This window comes from Vanellus vanellus (genome assembly GCF_965231255.1).
Source record: "Vanellus vanellus genome assembly, chromosome: 6".
NCBI lineage: Eukaryota > Metazoa > Chordata > Aves > Charadriiformes > Charadriidae > Vanellus > Vanellus vanellus.
In genome coordinates this window covers 55862253-55883749 of record NC_138911.1, presented here as the reverse complement: position 1 = coordinate 55883749, position 21497 = coordinate 55862253, and the positions used below count along the sequence as shown (strand labels likewise).

Sequence of the window (21497 nt, the reverse complement as noted above, 5' to 3'; positions counted from 1 at the left end):
ACAATGATAAGTTCCTTGGGTTAATCAGATACCATGCAAATAAATATTTCTATTTAAGCCACTTGACTTTCTCATCTTTCCAACGCATTCCCTCAGGACTGTGGATGACCTTAAAAAACCCCCATCATTTTACAGCCGAACCACCAATACACATTCAAATGGCCTAACTCCTAACACTTCCTTGTGTTTCCTCTTGCCTTCTAAACACCACATAGCTAATATAAAATAGTAGACAGAGGGGCTTAGGTGGAATTTAGGGTGGATAAGTCTGGATAAAGTAACATGGCTGCTTTATCTGCTCCTCTAATTCCTAGCACTATCCTTCCTGACGTGCGTTGTAGTTTGCTTATTCTCTACATCTAGTTTTTAGACTGTAAATGTTATTCATAGTGCAGTGTTGTCCCCTGCTGTGCTTGATGCACAAGGACATCCATGGACAGCTGATACTGGATGAAGAAATCAGTTCTCTGCATCGGGCTGCAGCAGCTTCTGGGCTGTCAGTTGAGTCCTGGGTGATCAGCAAGATGCTGGTGGGTATGGGAGGAATTGGTGCAGAGCTGTTTTGTGTCTCTTTGTAGCATAAAGCTTTTGTTGGTGTAAAATCAAACCAGGAATGGCAACAGTACAAAGAGAAGCTGTAAAACAGAGGCAGAGGCAAAGGTAGGAAGCAGCTCAGGTGCTGCAGGCTCCTCCCCAGCCACAGCTGCATTTCAGTAGCGCCAGGGGACAACCAGGACCTTGTCATCACAGCGCTCAGAGCACTGCTGCAGAAATGATCTACCCTGAGTAAATAGGATTACAAAGCGTGCGCACACCTCCGTATCCATGGGCTTCAAGTGGATTGTGCACTCGCAGGACAATGCAGGGATGTGTGTGAGGAAGAGAGATATGAGCGATAGTTATCTCAAGTCTTCGCGTACCGCAAAACACCTTCAAAAGGAAAAGGTCTTAAGATGCTTGGGGGTGTATGTGGTGCCTGTTTCATCTGAATGTGGAATAACCATGGTGATTAGGCAAAAAGCACAGTATAAAGACTGTCTAGGCTTCCTGGATGCGAAAAAGCCTGAGGATCACTAGATCTCCTCTGGCTTGTGTGACACAGGACACAGAATGAAACCTTTTGTGAGGAACCTAAGAATTAGTGGTTCTGGAGAATTTATCTTCAAAAAAGCCAGCCATGAAAACCTTTGAACCGCACTGGTGGGTTTCTGTTGTGTCATACCTTGAATGTTTTATTGAGATCCCTGTTTTATTCCGGATGAGACCAGTAAGATTGGCAGAGAAGTCGTTTTAGCTCCTGAGAGGCAAAACGAACATATCTATTCTGTGGCTGCTAGTCCAAAGATCCAGATCTTAAAAAAGTCAATGCTTTCTTGTCTCAAGGATAAAGTTCAAATCTGTACAATTAGAATTGGATGAACATTAAAAGGAAAAAAAAAAAACAAAACGCACTGCAAACATCCATGCAAATAAACATCACAGTTCTCTTTCAGTGCTATTTATAGTTCTTTCAGTTTAATGACCCCAGACATTGCATGAAGGGTGTCTCTAATATGCTACCAAGACTGTTTATAGGAGACGACTGTCTCAAGAATGTGGTAGTGTGAAGACTCCCACGGCAGCACCCATGCAGAAATTGCAAATCTTTTTGGGCAGTCTCTTCCTGTCTAATAAAATTTCAACCGGGCAAAAAGTGATGGTATGGATTTTCAGTCATTGCTTACACACCATGGCAAGCAGAGATGGGTCAAAACCAGTGTGCTTTAGCAATCAATTAAAAATAAATAGCACATCAAAAGTGTGGACAGATGTGCTCTTGTGCCTGTAGCCGGAGAAATTTGGGACGTTATGGCTCCCATCTGGTTTCTGCCATGTATTCTGCTGGTATTTCCTCCCCCATGGGGAGAGGCTGCAAGGCAGAGCTGCTCGGTGCATGGCCTGTTGACGGTATGAGGGTGGTCGCAGTCTCCCTTGGGTGCTCCTGCCTGCCCCAGGACTGAGAGTGGCCAGTCGTGGGCATCCCCATGATCAGTGACAGCCCACTTCCAGCCGCTCTCTTTTGTGAGAGGACGTGAGGAACAAGGGGTTTGAGTCAGTGCTGTGGCATATGGAAAGGATATAATAGATTTATGGATTTGCACAGGTACAACATGACTGCTTGGGGCAAGAGCAACAGTACCGCTCCTATGCTAATAAAAATGCCAGAGCAGAAGACTCTCCCTTCCTGCATGGCTTGCCTGGCTGTCAACGTTGGAATCACCGCTCTGCGAGACTGGTGAGTGCTCCAGCCCACTTCAGTGCAAAGTCAGACAGATGATAGACTGAATCATCATCAAAGAACAAAAAATGTGTCTCCTAACAGTAATTAATGGCTGTCTTCTATATTGCTTTTAATTTACAGAGCTTCAGTCATGGCTGAACTATTTTGTATGCTATTCATTAGCTGATCACATGCCACTGCTAATTTTTTTCAAATGGACTCACTATTTATAAATGTTCACCAGTTTGTGCCGACACATGAGGGGAGGGAGGGACATATTTACGATGTCTACTTAATATCTTTAGTGCAGATGCTTTGCAGTCCTCCTTTGGAGTGATTGACCTCTCTCTTTTACCAAAGATGCAACTTTGGCTCCTAAAGGTATTGGTATCACATTCATCTATGTTCTATGCCTGAACTAGACAGTTTAAGACTCACCACCCTCTTCTCCTTAGACTTCAACCATCTAATGAGCCCATTCACCTTTGTCTGCACAGTAGGCCAAGTTAGTTGCATGGCATTGGTACTGCTCCTCAACCATTGATTTTTTTTACATTTTAATGTAAAAAATGCAATTTTAGAATAGAATAGAATAGAATAGAATAGTTCCAGTTGGAAGGGACCGACAGTGATCATCTAGTCCAACTGCCTGACCACTTCAGGGCTGACAAAAAGTTAAAGCATGTTATTAAGAGCGTTGTCCAAATACCTCGTAAACACTGACAGGCTTGGAGCATCAACCTCTAGGAAGCCTGAATATAAACTTTAGGGTGAATAAATTTCATGACAAAAATGTCTGTTTTTTCAGGGTTCATGAATACCAAATGTCTGCCTAAGTAACACATAACACACATCTCCCTTCTGTATTTCACAAAGCGAGCTAGTTTATTTTGGTACTATTAAACCAACTCTGCTAGTAGTTGAATTTAATTTTTTTGTTGGTACAACCTCAGCCCTAATTAAACATTTATAACCTCACATAGCTAGGCACAATACAAGTCAGCCTGGCTGAGAGACCTTTGCTCATGGAAAATCACCATTTGATGTTCAAAAGATGGAATGGAACCAGCATGTTAAAGCATCTACTCACTATCCAAACAGTCCCTATTGTTACAGTTATTGCCAGTAATATCCTGTTTGTCACTGGGATAGCACTTTGGTTCGCCTGCCCTAGAAATAGCCATTTACCTCGTGGCTAAACCCTTTCAGTGTGGGACTTGGAAATTCACCAAAGGTAAGGAAACCTACTCAGGGCTCTGGCCTCCAGCAAAACCTCTTCAAAATGCCTTGAGAAATAACTGGACTCATAAACTTCCACGCATCCAACAAAAGAAACCATTTTTGTATCCAAGTAACAAATTTATCTTCCCCATCTGTCTGGCATTGCCTCTGACCCTACTCTACATCCATCAAATCTCAACCCTGGCAACAGGCCCTGAACAAATTCATTTTTGTGGACTGTGGGCAAAATCTGTGGCAGAATATTACTAGTGGGAGCTAATAACTGGTTTGGACTTTGGTACAGTGCAGCTGCATACATGGTGAAACACCAACAGCCTTTGGTCCTAGGCATCGCCGCATCTGAGTTGTAAATGCTGTGTGAGGTATCTGTGGGAAACCTGTTCCTTCCCAGGCTGAAATCCATGTACTGCCTTTGATTTTCTTAGAGGCAGGTTGGGCCTAAACTTTATAAAGTGGTTTCAAGCTTTTTCATGTGAAAGGCACTGAATAAGCCCTGTACAGATTTAATATTGTTGGAGCTCAGCCCTCTGAAACGCTGGTTGCTTCCTCTGGGCCACCCTTGTCAGTACGTTCACCTGCTTCACCTGTGCCTTGAAACCGGCCCCAGGTGTGCAGCTACAAAGGTGCAATGCAGCAGGGCAAATAAAAGTAGCTGGTGCTGTGGGGCTGTGAATGGTTAATGCCTTGGCCATGGCAGTGGTGCATCTGGAGCTTTTCCCAATGCTGAGCTGGATAGCATCACTGTCTCCCCCGAGTCACTGGAGTCGTGGTGGTGAGAAACTGCTTTGACATCGACACTGGAATTCTCGATTTTTAATGCTTTGCCCCCCTCCTCTTTTTCCATTAGAAAGAAGGAAATTGGTAAATGCCCCGGGACTCAAAACCAGGTTGTGACCTGGTGAAGCAAGAGGAAGAGCTTACTAACACACCACTGCTGGTAATAACGCCTGGGTGAAAAACCTTTAATGCGAAGTGCAGCTTTGCAAAAAAATCTGCAGTAATTGATTGCTTTTGAGCATTTCCAGCACAGGAGAACTGAATCAAATGATTTCAGCTTGTTTGGGAAAATCGAAACAGTTGGTTTTGGCAGGGGCAAGGGCAGGGCCAGACAAACCAATGCCCTGGGGTAAATTCAAATGTGATTTTTCCAGAGCCTCAACCATCCTGCAGGATCTGCCTGCATGTGAGGCCTCCCTGTGTGCTGTGGTACTTGTGGTGCCACCATGCCAGTGGTACCGCTGTGCCACCGCTCCTTTTGGCCACGGGCTGCCACACAGATAGATGTGGAAGGGGCTCTTGCCACGGAATATCCTAAAAGCTGTGAGCCCAGGGCTAAGGTTGCCCCAAGTGAGCTCTTTTCTCTTTCAATACTCATAGTATTTTAAATAGGTTATGTTATACTTTATGCTACGTAATATTTTTATGTTATATGAGTGGGATTTTTTTCCAGCACTCTGCTCCAGAAGTCATTTCCACTGCTCAGTTCTGTGTGCAGTTTTGTAGTGAAAGTGGTTTAATAAATGAAGAGGTTTCTCAAAAAACTGAAATTCCATTTTTGATCAATTCTAGTTTTGACCACTGCCGCTGGACAGGGTTTGTCTCAGAATAGCATGTTGATATACAGAGCTATTTTTTCCCCTTATCTTTCTGAACTTTCTCATTGAAAACATTCCTAGTTTATATTTATGTGCTATAATAGTTAAGAAGGCAAATAAGAATAGCTGGAGATATTTTAGAGGTCTAAATCTTCAAACCCTGAAAGTGTAGCTTGACTTAAAAGTGCATACATACTGCTTTTACCTGGCACCCAGAGAAAATAAGGATTACGCAGTTGCACTCTTCATCTTCCCATCCTTCTCTCAGCCCTCCTCTCCTTCAGTAACTTTTGAGCCCACTGGAAATTTCTACCACTTCTGACAGAGAGGAAACGAAGTCAAAGCAAGTCCCTGTGAGCTACCTGGGTAGGGAAGAGGAACTCGGCGTGGTGCCCCCACGGAGCGGCGGCCTCCTGCCTGCCTGGCATCAGCGCCGGTGTGTGTGCACAGCCCCCATGCACAGACGCGTGCCCCCAGGCTCACACCAAAACCACCGCAGCCCACAGGCCGATGCGTACATGGACTGGTACCAGCTATTGTATGGGGTTTTCCATACACAGAGGTATTTGCAGGGCACGGGAGAGACTGAAGGGCAGTGGGTGCTGGGACCGGCATAATTGCTGGGAGGGAGGCTGTAAGGGAGAGGCAGATCTCAGCTTACCATGGGAAAGTGGGTGCCGTTGCAATATAAGACATAAATTCACGCAGCGAGGCTTTCTTAGGGTTTTGGCTCGTGGAAGTGCGTATTTACACCATGAAATATTCTTTCTTGTGTCTTGTCTGGGTAGTGTGTTTTTTTTCTAAAATGGTTGTTTAACTGATCTGGTGGGAAGGGTAGAGGAAAGAGAGTGTTGCTTGCATTAGAAGTGACGCTGCCCACTCTTGTGGAGGAAAAGGTCTTCACATTTCCATGGATCAGATTCTGCAATTACACAGCTTTCTTGTTTGGCCAGTTCATCTGCTAAATCTGACACGAAGCCAGAATGAAAACAGAGATTTTCCCATTACAGAATACCAAATCTATGATAAGCCACGCCATGAAAATTCAGTTTTTAAGGAGGTGGGGAGAGAATGAAGGAAACTCCAACTGCTGCTGCAAGATAAGCAATGAGTTTTGCAGTGCTTCTAGAATCTGTTTTTCAGGGATCTCATAAACAACAACAACCGTAAGCCAAAGGAGCAGCGAGAGAAGAAAAACAGCATAATTTGGGATAGGAAAATTTAAGCAGAAGTTTGAGCAACAGTTTTAGCCTATCATACCATTTGTATGATAACTTTGGACACAGCTGGGTAAAGTAAGCAGTCGCTACAGAAAGAGGCCTGTGAATATTGTACTTAATCTGTGGGTCTGTTTTGCACAGTGATGCAGTGAACATCATAAATGATCTTCATTATATTCTTATTTTTTTCTTATACCACAAATTCCCTCACTATAAAGTACTCAAACCAATCACTACTTCTGTCTTCCCTACTATCAAGTTATAGTATTAAATTCTATTTACAGATGGAGTATAGATGGAGTATAGACGGAACACTGAAAAAGGCTATGCTGGTTTTCTCGAAGATTACTCCTTAAATAGGATATAAACACTGTAATTTATGCATCATTTGCCATGAGGCACAAGATCACCGATGGCATATATTTTTATGTGTGTGTGTATATACATAGTTTTCATCATAACTGCAGCCTGCAAAGTTCAGAACTTCAGAATTCCAAAACCAAACGAAGCGCTCAATATAACCCGACAGAGGCTGAATTGTATTTGTTGTCCCAAAAATCCAGCGGACTTAATTGCGTCCCTAACGCTGCTTATTTGCCAAAACGAAAATAAAAATCGGAAGCAAACAAATAAGTTCTCTGAATAAATCCTGCATTGCCCCAATTGTATGAGCTGCCATCTAAGCTGCCTGGCTACCATCCAGGCCTGAATCACATTCCCGGACAAGAAGTAACCCATGCATCCCCTTTGAACCGTCCTCTCCTCTCCTTGATCTTCCTTTACCTCCCACCTGGCCCTCCTGCGGCTCTCAATTAAATTCCTTTTAAAATACTTTCTTACCTGCATAGTGGTCAAACACAGTGGGCACGTACTCCTCTGGGAAGGCATCGTTGGCATAACTCATCAGCAAACAGGTTTTCCCAACGGCACCATCCCCAACCACCACGCATTTTAACATCTTCTTCGTGTTATTGCTGCTCCCGTCAGTGCAGTTGTCATCTTCTTCCTTGCAGTTCATTCTTGCTGCTGCCGCCGCTGCCGCTGCTCTTGCTGCTCCCAGGACTTCCAAGTGCACATGAAGGAAAAATGAAGTGCGATTCTATTGACTTTTCCTGAGTTTGGAGGTGGGGGGGGGGGGGGAAGGGGGGGGGCAGCAAATCTCAAACTCAGGAAATCATACTAATGTTTCCAGGCTGTCACAGCCGCTTCTAACAATTACCAGATCAGTCAAGAGAATCATCGAGGTGAATAAATTAAATATACAGAGAGAAATATCATAAAAAAGCAATCTGTCCTTTCTCGTCCGTCTGAGTCAGGAAATCCTCATCCTGCCTCGGAGTTCTCAGTTATTTATTGCGACTTAAAAAATATCAGCAGCCTGCGGCTTTGATTCACGTCTCCCTTCCTCCAGCTTGGCTGCAGGAATCAGGGATTCCTGTTAAATCCACTCCATTTTCCATTTCATTTCTAACATGGAGGAGAGCCTGGAGGTTTTTAATGGAGTTTTTCCTTTCTTTCTCCAGCTTGCTGTGTGTCAGGAAATCATGGGTTTCCTGCTGAATTCCATATTAGGATCAGTGGGCTTGTGAGGGCTGCAAACAATGGGAGCTCTGTGTGTATTTGTACTTTGGAGGAACTCTGCCAGGACATGGAGAAAGAAAAACACTAGAGGTCTCTCTGCAGACCGAAGTTTTTAGGCTTCCTGCTCCATCCCGCGCTCGAGCTGCTCTCCGGGCTGCCGGCACCGAGACCGGCGAGGAGGATTTCGGAGAGGTTGTGAAAGACGCGGGTGTTGGACGTCCATGGCCAGGCGGGGTGAGAGCTCTGCTCGAGTCTCAGGGTTTTCTGTTGTTCCCAGGCGCGATCTCCTCTGATCCCGGGACAGGTTTTTTCTTACATTTGGGAGGGAAAGGTGGGAGGTGGAAAGGCAGACAGGCGGTATAGTGGGTAGGTAGAGTTTAATGTCAACTTTCTCTGTGTCTACAGCTCTTCAAAGAACTTTGTCAGAAATAATGAATAGTTAATTTTTCAATTCAGGCACTCAGAAAGTATCTCTCTTGCGTTTCCCCTCATCCACCCAAAAACAGAAAAAGAGGGACTTTCCCCTCCTAGTGTAAATATGTAAACACAGACAGAGCTAGAGAGAAAAAAGAGGAATTAAGAGTTACAGGATTTAACAAATGTAAAAAAAAAATAAAACCACTGCATAGCAGTCTGTGGAAAAACAGCTTTAAACTGTATGATCCCTACCCCCTCATCTCTTTTTTCTGGTGTTTCACGTGCCTCCTGTCTTCTCTCCATTTAAATGTATAACAGTCGATATGCACACGAAGGGCCAACTTCCTGCTCCTTCCACAGGAAAGATTTTGCAATTTCCAGGAGAAACGAGCCAGACATTAACATAAACCCAGGTACAGCAGCCCAGCACATCCTGCTGACTGCGTTTCCCTTCCACAAGACTGGAAGGCTTTGAAAGGGGGAACCAACCCCCCGCTGGGGCTCCACGGGGAAGCACACTGGTGCTAAACGCTTCCCCGCCTTTCTCATGCCTGGCCAGAAAGAAATGCCCACGGGCACACATAGGCTTGGAGCGATGCGCACCTGGAAGTGTAAAGACCAGCACAGCCTTAAAATGAATTGTCTTAGCCCCAAACTGCATGTCCCTCACTGTTTGCAGTGAAGGGGCTCAGCAGACCCACTCACAGTCTCCCCTGGACAGGTTCAGCCCCATGTCTGTCAGAGGTCTTCAGTGATCTTAACGTATGCTGGACCAGCTCTCGACACCTTCCCCAAGAGGTGGTAAATGGATAAAACGTGTGAACAAGGTTGAACAAGGTTTTTCTGTTTCCCTGGAGAGCCCCCAGGGCTCTGTTTGCCATCTCCTATCAGCAGTGTTGGTCATTCAGTTATAGGTGCATCATGCCCCATGTTCTTCATCTTCTTCGTGTCCTCCCTGTTGACAGCAGGGATCTTAGTAGGCAGTGTTAGGCCCAGCATCACACCTGCTGTCACAGCGCGTCACTGCACGGTTTCCCACAGTTAGGGGTTCAGGTGGCATCCTCTTAGCTTCAAAACCACAGCCCAAGGCTGAGGTTTATCCAAGAAAACTTGTGAGCTCTAGGCATCTAAACCCCCATCCTCCGAACATTTACTCTGCTGATCATTTCCACCGTCAGCAGCACAGCTGGGTCGTCCTGGGGGGCATCAACATTACAGGGTTTTGTTCTTTAAGCTTTTTTCTAGATGCGGTTTAGGTCAAGCTCCAAGCCTGTGTGTCTGTTTAGCTGTTATGTAGCTGAGTAGGTACCAGCACACTGATACCCTCTGTGCTTTTCCTTACCAACCTAGGGACCTTGTTGGGTAAGTTTGCCAAATATATGAGTAAGCAGATGCTGTTGCAAGGGAACTGCAGAGCCTGAGGAAGCCAAAAAAAATCCAATAATTCATGGTTTTTTTCCCCATTGCCTCTATCGGACAAAAGCAACATCTATCATGCTTTCCATTTTACACGGTCAATCTATCTGCAAGCTTTTTCAACATCAGACATACTGTAGTTAAAGCAAGCTTTAAGGCTACTTAGGCCAGATTTCGGCCTGCAACAAAGTTGCCATGGCTCTTTCCTCCATGGTCATAAAGCTAGGCAACTCTCAGCAGGACTGTTTCCACCTCAATTTTTTTTGCAAGAGGTTGAACAATGAAATTCCCTTGCTACTTCTCTAGAGGCTTTAAGGTACCTTATTCTCCTCTCCACCTTTTTTAAAAGGTCTTGCAAAATTGCTTAAAGGGGTTAGCTTTTGTGACACTCACACTGTCACAGGGCTGAACTGGAGGGTCTTTGCAGACCCTTCCGATTCTAATCTCTGATGTATGGGAAGCTTTGTGGGGAACCAGTTTTAGTTAAGATGCATCAATAAAAGAACTTACACCCCTTAGCATGTGTAATGGAAGTGCAGTTACACTGTTAGAGCCTATCTAACGGCTCGCCTGGAAGAAGCTGACAGGATGAGTTTATTTTGAAGGTGAGGAAGGCTGACATCTTGCCTGTACGACTCAAATTCAGTGCTAAATTTTTACTTTACCTATATAGGTGATACGTACAGCTTTAGAGAAGTTATAAGACCTGTGCCTGGACTAAAAACATATATTTTCTTTAACCTCATTACTTTAACTTTGTTTGGTACCATTCAGATCAGTGGGACCAAAACATCTCAAGAGCTGATTTAGTTGCAGTGAAGTACAATCACATTGTTTTACACTTTTTTTTCTCAGGGGACTGAGACGACATTAACCCCTCTGCCACTCCGGTGTTGGATCTTTTACCCACAATGTTGGCACTGCCTTTGCTGTGTGAATTAACAGCCAGTTCTGTCGTCTAGCGGTCTAGCAAAGTCTGAGACAATCCTGTTACATTTTACAAAAAATTTCTTAACCTGCAAATTGCAAGTGTCAGTGCTTTAGGTTAAGCTGACCCTTCCACAGGTGCTGTGCAAGTTTCAGCTTCCTTAAGACTACTTCTGCACAACGGAGCTGCCTGTGAGCCCCAGCGTGGAAGTCACAGCGTTATTGGTAATGATTAGCAAAGTTCAGAAGGTCTGGTGATTTAATCTGGATCCGGGGCTTTTTTGCTCTTTCACTAATCAGCTGAGAAATGGTCAGATTTGCTCCCAAGATCTCAGTTGTTCCCATCTCACAAACCCAGTAAGAGCAGGCTGGTTCCAAGCCATGAAGTTTGGAAAGACGTGCCTGAAGTAAAAAAGTGAACCCAGCTAGCTTGGAAAGCTTGTTTAAATGTGTGTGGTTTCCTGGTATCTAACCCAGTTTGTTTCCTACTTATTTTACAAGCTTCTAGCCAAGACCACCATGGCAAGAAGGGAGGCTAACAGAGACCATAATAGATATGGGCAGGTGCTATTAGCACTGTGGAGCGAAGATGTCACCTGAGGCACTTTCTAGCAAAGTTTTTCAAGCAAAGATCTCTGCTGTAGATGAAGTGTCTCTGACCTTTTGTTAATTAACAAATTAACTGGCAGCAGATCTATTTCTGGGACTGCAGAGTATGTCCAACTCCCACATGTCTATGTGGAAGCATCAGCTTCGTCTTCATCAGCACAGGTCTGACAGGGCGGTCCCTGGAGCTGCTTCCTTGGGGATCAGCAAGTTCAAGGCTGGTGCAAGAAATTTTGGTGAGAAGATCTGTAGGAGATGAAGGACTTGCAAATTTGTTAATTAGCTCTGCAATGAAAAATATGTTTGCCAATTAACTCCATTCTGTATTTCTCTGCAGGTTTGCAGAGGGAAAAAAAGGATATGACGCTCTGTTGTGCTCCCCCTGCTCTCTTCCCCTGGCCAACCCTGCCACTCCCATGTTTCTCCAGTGCCTCCTGCAAGGCAGTGCTCTTCTTTCGTGCAATCTTATGAGCTTAAAAATTGACAATCAGAGGAATTTTCTCCATTAACTGGTTTCCTCACCAGACCAGACCACCTTGATTTTACAGGGGCCTTATATTTCCTTAGGTCTTGTCCTCCTAAACCCTTCCTTTATCATACCCTCTTGGCCTAAACTGAGCAGATTGGTCTCTACATTCTCACCCATAAGAGGCAGCTCCATGGGGTGGGAGATTTTGAAGGTGGCTGCACTACTGTTAAGCTTTTCTCCCCACGTGTTGCTGCTAGAAACAGCTGTGTCCAGCTTCCCTCCTTCCACCTACCAGCATTGATGTGGGAATGAAGTTTCTGGCACTACTACTGAACTGTAAATTGACTTCAGGCAAATCTTCTCACATTTTTTCTTATCCTTTGTCTAATCTCTTTAGATTGTCAGAGTTTTTTAGGGCAGGGATTGTGTTGGTATTGGACTGAGCATACCGGAACATTATTAAGCTTAACTATCACTGTGCTGTTCAAAACCTTTCTGGACCTTTCCTGCACTACAGTACAGTTAGAGCCAGATCCTTGCAGTTAAAAGAATTTGGGAATTTAAGACATTCCCACAGTCACCATATTCTCAGGGGAGGACCCCAGTCCTGGACACAGCAGCCTTGGGGTGGCTCCTCTTTGTTCTTGGGTATCCTGTATGGCCCTCAACGTTGCGCTAAGAATAATTGAAACGAAGGCACTTTATCCTTATTCCCTCCATCCTCTCTTCCCCTTCCTTGCTGGCAGCCCCATTTATCTGTCTCCCACCCCAGTGAAGCGGTCACTGAGACCTCAAATGAATTTGATGTATTGAAAAGCAGAAGCAGCAAATGAAGGAGGAAAAAAATAACAGCTTAACAGTGACCACAGAAGGAGAGGAAGTGCCCTGTGTGAAGCCTTTTTAGAGGCAGCTTGCCGAAGGGCAGGTGCTGATGTTCAGCTTTGATTCTTGTTGAGAGCAAGCCTCTCTACAGCCTTCACTGCCACCATTAGTCATGCTGCCACCATCACCACCACCATTGTGGTCCATGCCAGTGACAGGGGGTTCCCTGTTTCATGATGCTGCCACAGATATAACTAGTGTCTTTTGGTTTCCCTTTGGAAAGATGAACTTATAAAACAGATGACTTTTGGGAGATGAGGTCAAGCAAAGCACAATTGATGTCCTGAGCATCAGAGTACCTTCTTGCTTCCCAGAGACAGCTGCTATATGAGAATTGCACATGGTACGTTTGTGTGTTTGTGAATGGGGAGGGCTATTTTCAACTAGGAGAGATGGTGATCAGCTTGTTACCTTACAGTTCATTCTGTACCACTGACGGTAGATAGTGCTGTGTTACTTACCCATCCACACAGCTGGTGGTACTTGTCCAGCGTCTGTATTTCCAGCTGTTCTGTTCAAAGGTATTTGTATTTGGACTTTGAGGATAAGCCTTCCTTGGAGGTGTGAAAGTTGTCTCTGGATGGTGGAATATGTGCATCTGGCACATAGTCTGGTGCGTCTCTGTGTTTGCATCAGTGTTCTCTCGTTTCCTTCCAAAAAATTGCTGGCTGTTGCCTCTGCCTTCTCTCCTTTCTGGCTTTTTTCTTGCATGGGTGTCTCATTATATTTTTTTTCCTCTTTTCTCTTCTCCTCCTCCTCATCCTTCTCCTTCTTCTTCTCCTTTTCCTATCCCCTCCCCTCCCCTCCCTCTCCTCTTCCTTTCCCTTCTTCACTCTCCCCTCTCCTCTCTCCCTCTCCCTAGAGCAGACCTGATGTCTGATCCCCTCTGTGCTCTCTCCTCTCCTCTCCTCTCCTCTCCTCTCCTCTCCTCTCCTCTCCTCTCCTCTCCTCTTCTCTCCTCTCCTCTCCTCTCCTCTCCTCTCCTCTCCTCTCCTCTCCTCTCCTCTCCTCTCCTCTCCTCTCCTCTCCTCTCCTCTCCTCTCCTCTCCTCTCCTCTCCTCTCCTCTCTCCCTCTCCCTCTCCCTCTCCCTAGAGTAGACCTGATGTCTGACAAAAGCTGTTTATCCCTCTCCTTATGACAGTGGAGAGAAGTAGACTTAGGTAAGCATTCAGCCTAGGATTGGCATAGCAGGAAAAATATCACTTTAGGCAATTTCTTCCTTCCCATGGGGTTTTCCATAGAGGATTTTTTTTCTAAATTACATTTATTTTAGGATGAGCAATACAGCAGGAGGCTAAACAACGGACAACCTCATCTATGCCTCTTCTGCGTCTTGAAATGGCATTTGCCTCTGCAGATGGCGGACTGCTGGGAATGTAAAAGGGCCGCAATCAGGAAATCAAGCTGCACTGAGGGCACCAAAATTGTGACCAATTAGCACTGTGCGTGCATCCACTCAGTGAATTCATTATAGGGACAAATCTGTTTTGTTCACCTCTGACTGATGCTTGGGACATAATCTGCAATTTCTTTAAAAGCAGAGAAAATTCCCTGAGTTCAATGTGACCAAACTTAATGTTTCCAACACAGGGAAAAAGTTTATGTCTAAAAACATGCCAGTTGGAATCTGTAGGTTTTCAGCTTCCCCCTTTTTGGGCCAAATTGCCAAGCTGGCTTTATCGTTGAAATGAACACACAGCTGATTCATAAAACAGTCATGCAGCGTTTTTACTCTCTTGGAAAGAAGGGAGCGGGGCTGCTTCCAGGGAGGGAATGTGCTTTTGTGCCTCATGTGATCTTTCTGCCTCTGTTCAAAAACAAGCAGAAGGCTGGCGCTGCCTCCACGTCCCAGGAGCAGGCAGATGGGAGGAGAACCAAGGAAGAAAGCAAAGGGATGTCGAGATGGCAATGGGTGGGTTTTCTGCTGTCTCCTTGCTGAGCCTATCCTCAGCAAAGCCTTGTGGCAAAGGCGCTGCGGTGAGACCCAGGAGCACCCTGTTTCCAAACCTGCTGCTCAGACTTGCACAAGTGGAGCAGATTGTTTAAGCGATGCCCTTATCTCATGTGTAAAACAGGAACGAGGAACGCTTCCTTTTTTTTCTGTCTATTTATACTGCTAACCTTCAGGGCAGGGACCAGCTCCCGCATTGTTTGAAGGGTGTGGTGGGTCCATGACAAAGCTAAACCAACTTACTTGCTGACTCTCACCAAGAAAATGTTGGGTCTAACCTCATAGTGAGCTTGTTAAAGGAGAAAATGTGTAGGAAATTCTTCTACTCTTTTTTTTTTTTTTCTCTTCGTGTTGGTTTTCCGCTGGCTGAACTCCCCCAACTTGCTCTGGGGACAGTTTGGCTTTCCACCAGTGACAGAGTTACGGGAGGAGTGCTGGCAGCAGCAGGTTACTTTGCTCCTTTTGTAGTAATTGGAGGTTTTATTTGCATTGCCAAATCATCCTCTTGCTTTAAAGGTGCCTGGGTGTGGGGGTAAAACAGGTGAGGAATGTGGACACCCTACCTAGGCTCTTGAAATATATGTCCGAAATTGCATGAGGCCTAAGGTTAGAGCATTAAGTCAATGCTTTAGGACCTACAAGTACCTGAACATGCAACGGAAGGAGAAGGGAGAGGTAGAAAAATAGTCAAAGCCTTAATTTGCAGTGTCTGTTTCCTACTCGCAGGTAATTGTTGTAGCCACAGCAAATGCAAAGGACTTCTTACCAGCTCACCACGTGGGGGAAAGAGGGGTCAGAGCATGTGTGTGGATGGGCTGATACCTCAGCTTAGTGGCTGGTAATCTTTCTGCCCTAATGAACTGCATGCCAAGATTTTCTTGTAGCTAAGAGCCATCAGACACATACCGAGTACCTCGGGCTGTCAGAGATGGATATAGAAGAGCTCCAGGGAGCGGCTGCAGCGATTCTCCAGAGCTCCCTGCAAAGGCGACACCCAGGTGCCATCACCTTCAGCAGATCCCAGTGGCTCAGCGCCTCTCCGCCGTGGATGCTCATGTTACCAACCCAACCGCACTAGCACAGCCCCGCATCCCTCCTCAGCTACCTGTAAAGGGTTTACACATTGCACCCAGCTCCCCCACCACGGCCGGGGCTCTCTGAGCTTGTGCTGTGGAAATGTATTCCTGTGCTCTCTAAAGCATATACCCCAGTGCTTTCCAAGAGATCTACGCTGGGTTTGTAGTGCTCAGCAGAGCTTTTGCTGCAGGTAACACAGCTGTTTATGTACCTGTGCTAATGTATTTGGCTTGTGTGTGGCATAAACCGCAGTCACAGCTTTGCAGACATGCCACGGTAGGCTTTCCTGGCTCTCTCGGGCTCATTTAGAAACTCTTTCACCCATCTGTGCCTCCTCTTTGTCATTGCTGCCTGGCTCATTCCTCCTCTGAGAGGGCTCTGACATCTCTCATGAGGAATCTCTGCTTATTTAGCAGTGGCCATTTGAGAAATTTAGCTATAGTGTATGATTGGGGAACTGTGACTCTTAAATACTGCAGTGTGGTGCTGTGCTCTGCACTGTGCTGGAATCAAGAGATGCAGCCCCATGAAGCTTTTAAGGGTGAGGGCTCCCTTGCCCCACTCCCCCTTCTCCCACAGTGGCACCTTTGTGTAAAATGAGCCTAGCTGCACATTTGCCGCTGTCTCAGAGCTGACTGGGTTTGCTTCTGGTGCCTGCCACTTAACGGCAGGACTCGCTGTGGATTTTTTTCCTTAACTCAGAAGCACTTGAGACCATGCTGTCTTCACGAAAGTGTATTTTGCAATGGTGACATCTCAAGAGATTTAGTGGGCAAAGTTGACCCCTAAGAATTTCCAATTTCGTTTGACTTCATTAGAGTCAAAGATCCTGTAATGCATCAGAGAGGTTGTGGAGTGTCCATCCTTGGAGGTATTCAAAAGCTGTCTGGATGTAGTTCTGGACAACCAGCTCTAGGGGGCCCTGCTTGAGCAGGGGGGTTGGACCAGATGACTTCCAGAGGTCCCTGTCAACCTCAGCTACTCTGTTATTCTGTGGTCAGATGCACCACGCAGCTTGACCTCTTCCTCTGTCTCAATGTACAATCAAGTGCCACACATAAGTATGTTGTATGCCTCTTTCCACATGCACCTCTGAGCAGCAGCACTGCAGCATATTTCAAGAATTCATACAGAACCCTCTAGTCACAACGGAAATCACAACTTTTCAACAATCATAAGGGTCTCATGAATATCATTGTTTCTGTCAAAACAAATACGATGTAGACTAAAACTATGGTAAATAATATGGGGATCAGCTCCCAGTGAACTATTATCGACTGAGTTTTACTCCAACATAATTTCTTTGCTGTCTTCATGACATATTTGGTAATAGTCAGATAGAGGTTGCTGTTGCAGCAAATGTCTAAGAGGTGACTGGGGGATCCGTTCTCTTTCTTGTCTCTGATTTGTACCCTGCAGGGATCAGACCTGATTATTTGGCTTGAGCTGGGATGAACTCTACCTTTTTGGCTATATAGAGAAGCATGTAAGTTCTTATCTTCAGTTGTGGAAGTGGCTTTTGGGCAGAGGCCTCTGTGTCCTCTCTCCAGAGGGGATCAGTACAGTATGGAGATGAACAGACCTCTTGAAACAAGTGGGTTTATGTAACATATGAAGCAAAGCATTAGAGGAACTAACTTGAAAACAGCCAGCAGCTGATAAGCATCTGTAATTTAAACTTCAGACTTCTTTGATGGACTTTTCTCATCAGTGACAGGGGCAGAACAGCCCCAATTTACGTGCTTTAAGTAATGCAGGCGATCTGGAGGCACAGTCTGCTCTCAGTAGGCATCACCCAGTAAGACTTTTTCTTGGAAAAGCTTTTCTCAAAGCCCTGGGCCTGCTGTGCTCCTGTGAGCCCTGTGACCATATGTTGCACTGGCTTTTGTCAGGGGACCCAGCTGTGAAGCCTTCCTTTTGTCACAGGCTGACTTCTTTTTCCACTCAGGCATCCAAGCAGCCTGAGAGCACACTGCTTCAGGAACCACTCTGTAATCACACCCTCCAGAGCATCTCATCTTCAACACCTTGGCCAGAAAGATTGCAGTGATGGCAAAGCACAGGCAGGCTCCCACATCCACCCTGACCCCACCAGCCTTCATCACCATCGTCAGCTGAGCTGAGAGCCCCACGTGGCAGGTGCTGTTTAGGTACACAATCACAAAGAAACCTGATGGCTTCCAAAAGCATTTCAATCCTTCCTGTCCTCTCTGCAGGTCTATCAGCCATGTCTCAGCCCTATCTGAGAAGGGAAAACACTGCAGTCCTGGAAGATACCACATCTTTCTCTCCATCACAGGTGAGAGCCCTCTCTTTTGGTGGCAAAGCAACAACAGTAATAAGATGCTTCATTTCAACCTGTTGCCATTACAGTTTTGAAATTGCCATTACAGTTTTGAAATTACCATTACTGTTTGAAATGCTCCAGTGATTTTTAATCCTTCCTGTAGATCATCTTCAGAGCTTCATCCACTTTCAAAATGGCCATTGAAACCAATTTTGCTTCATTAGTTGCTAGATAAATAATATAAATAATAATCTCTAGTTAAAGTTATTCACTAAATATCTGAATAATGGCATGGTGCTTATATACATTTCTCCTCTTTCTCAGGTGTCTTGGACACTGTTACTCTTTTAACAGGTTGCCACCAGAAATTTTGATATCTCTCTAAATTTCATCTAGACCACTTTAGGCCATATTTTGATTGGGGGTAGGGGGTGAAAAAAAAGAAGGAAAAAATAAAGATGAAATTTACTTTATATGTTTTCCCAGAGAGGGAGCTGCCAAGCTCCTCAGAAAATCTGTCCCCATGAGATTTCTCAACTTTTTTGACCAGGTTCAGTTATCAGTCCTTTTCCAAATTTGCACTGAGGTAAGGGGGATTGGAAAATAGTCCATTGGGAAATCATACGAGAGTGGGTTCATGTGACAGATCTTTCTGCGACTTGTCATGCTGTGAATAGCAGAGCAACAGCCTTTCAGCACTCAACCATGTCACTGCCTCGCTTTTGATGGAACTGGGGTGAGTGCGTGCTTGGGGAAACAAGGAAAAAGTTAACTAGCGCTTTTTATCTCAATAAAAAGTCTGGTTTGTGTTCTCATTCAGTGTTTGCATAACGTCTTAATTTAATTGCTCTCCTGTTATTGTGGCCCCTGCTCCAATTGCTCTGTGCTGGCGTGTAGGATTTGCATTCAGCAGTGTTTAGAAGACCACAGTGGAAACATGCTCCTTTTACATTAAGCATTGTACAAAAGTACAGGAAAATTCAGCAGCCCCACGGCATTTGCAGTGTAAAGATGCAAATGACAGGAGAGGAACCAAAAGGGAAAAGATTGTCCAGCTGACGTGTGAGGTCGTGGTGTTGCTAGAAATAGCACCTCATGTCCTTGACTCATAAATCAGTGGTTATCTCCTGCTAAGTCAAATGCCTTCGAGTCATGTGCTGTGCCTACAGCAGGTTGCTCCGAATGCAAGACAAGGGCCAGATTAGCTGTTTGTAGGGTTTTCCTGTTGTGGGATCTGTCACTCTGCAGTATTTGTGGAGGACTGAGTGTAAGGTGCTAAAACTGTCCTCCAGGTGCAACTTAGCTGCAGGGCAGACCACCTGTGTGCTCAGGCTGGGACTCCTCTGAGTCTCTCCACAAAAGCAGAAATGTTTGCTTGGAAATGTCACTTGGAAAAGTATACTCCCTCTCCCAACCCTGCTGTATCAAAGGCTGTATAGACATAAGCAATGAAAATCAGATGACACAGGGGCCTTTCCTTAGTTCAGCTCTTTCACCCTCCTGCTGTTGCCTCTCCCTGTTGAGACCATCCCTGTTGGCTGGGATTGAATTTAGATTTGAAGCTGCTGGATCTTATGGCTTACACCAGCTGCAGCTGTTCTGCCCCAAGAGGCAAAGTCCAAGTCTGGACACTTCCCTGCGACTGAATTTACTTGGCTGGCAAGTCCCTTGGCTCCCAGCTGACAACAGTCAGTTTGGGAACCAAGAGGTTGGTAAATTTTGGGTTTTGAGAAGAGTAGATTCAACATGGGCTTGAAACCCAAGAGGATATGACAATATAGCTCAGAGATCTTCTCAGGTGCACAACCACATCTCACCTCTTCTCCTTCCTTCCAGAGCGTAGAATCTAAGCAGGACCTATCTAATCGGGCAAGCAACTTCACGCAAGCATGAGGTTACCTCTTGCAATAGGCAGCTGCTCACAGCTGTTGTTTCCCACTGTGGATACACACAGCTTTGTTTTTATGATGCAGGGGGGAAACTTGGGCTTTCAAACCCTAACAAGCTATTTGCTTCGCCTTCTCTGTCTCTTCGCACAGCTGACCTCCGCGTCCAGCCGCGAAGGCATTTTCTCGTTTAAGAGTGCCGTTGAGCAGAGTGCCAGCAGGTGATATCCCAGCCTCTCCTGCCACTCTGTAATTAGCAGGCCCAAACATGGAGCAGTGTCTGACCCTTTGACATTTTTTGCTAAGGCTTTTATTAATTTGACACTAGTTTTCATAGCAACTCACCAGGGAGCTGTAACAAACATTCAGCTGTACCTGACAGAAAATGGTGGGTTTATCTGCTCAAAAGGTTATACCAAGCGTCAGAGTCAACTGCGGTTTGAATCCTGGGGTACGCTCCAACTGTTTGATGGAAAAAACATGGAGAATTAAAATGGAAACATTACAATTTAAAAGCAGGATTTGTGTCACCTTGAGCTACTGAGCTCTGTTATTGTGGTCTGTCAAAACTCCTACTCTCTGGGGAGCAGGCAGGTAGGAGACTTTCAACATCCCTAATGTCATTGTTCCTGAGGGGACACTGACTTGTCACATGTAAACTAACTTAAAACGAAGGGTCGTTTCGTTTGTTAGCTGATGGAGAATTTTTTCATCTTCTGAAGTGAGCTTTTCCATTGTTTCCAAAAAAACCCCTCTTCTCGGTGCTCTTGTGATTCCATTTGCTTCTGCTCTGCCCACTTCTGGTGTGAGCACTGTTGCATAGTAATGCTTGAACACCCCAAATTGTCTCTTTTTTTTGGCCAGACACTGTGATGACGGCCATAGTATATGCAAGTTTGGGTATTGTTTTCTTGGTGGACTTATACTTTTGGTTTCATGTGGTGTTTTTTCTCAGGGTCCTTTACCCTAATGCATTTTGATGGCAGTGTTCAGCCAGCATATACTCTAGTTGGACAGTGGGATATCCTTTCATCCTTTCCTTGACAAACTTGAAATGCTCTGGTAGAAGATACTTTTTCATTCACAGGGAGTCTCTTGATTTTACCCCAAATTCCAATCATGAACTGGGTGCTGTAATCAAGAACTCCAACCTCCCCATACTGATCCTTCACTCTTCAGTAATTTACAGCCTCTTCTCTCTTTTCTTGTTTTGTTGCCCAGTTTGCAAACACCTCCTTCATCTGTTTTCCCTTCGGTGTGGAAGGGGGCGTTATTCACCATGAAAGCATCATTCAGTGCTCAGCGTAGTACAGTACAAGCCTCCACCCAACAGTGAGTACTGTATATTATTAGCCAATTTGTTTCAGGCATTCCTTGCAAGGCTCATTTTTCCCACCCAACTGCTGAAGGTGGCTTTAAGGTATCCATCGTTCTACCCACATTTTCACCTGTTCTTGGCTCATACGTTGTTTCTTCTGGCTAGGGATTTCTCCTCCAGCATAAAGGAAAACCTCTAATTCTTTTAGCCTCAGGCTACTGCCCTGTGATGTTTATCCTCTGAGTCTTGAGTAAAACCTTGATCATTTCTGAGAAGATTTGGATGTACTGGACAGTTAGGTGACACACTATGTCAGTGGTCAGTGCCTGTTTATGAAGCACTGTAGTTGTTAATGCTGCATT

At 45.2% G+C, this 21497-nt stretch overlaps 1 protein-coding gene across 1 annotated transcript in view; it reads right to left on the bottom strand.

The window, feature by feature from the left end:
* RHOJ (ras homolog family member J) overlaps positions 1–7335 on the bottom strand; it is a gene marked incomplete at its 5' end in the record, with an annotated part of 55221 nt that extends 47886 nt beyond the window's left edge. Inside the window, one exon of the mRNA XM_082485662.1 lies at positions 7158–7335. Within this exon, the coding sequence (XP_082341788.1) occupies positions 7158–7335 (178 nt within the window). The remainder of the gene's footprint in view (positions 1–7157) is intronic.
* Between the last annotated feature and the right edge of the window lie 14162 nt (positions 7336–21497).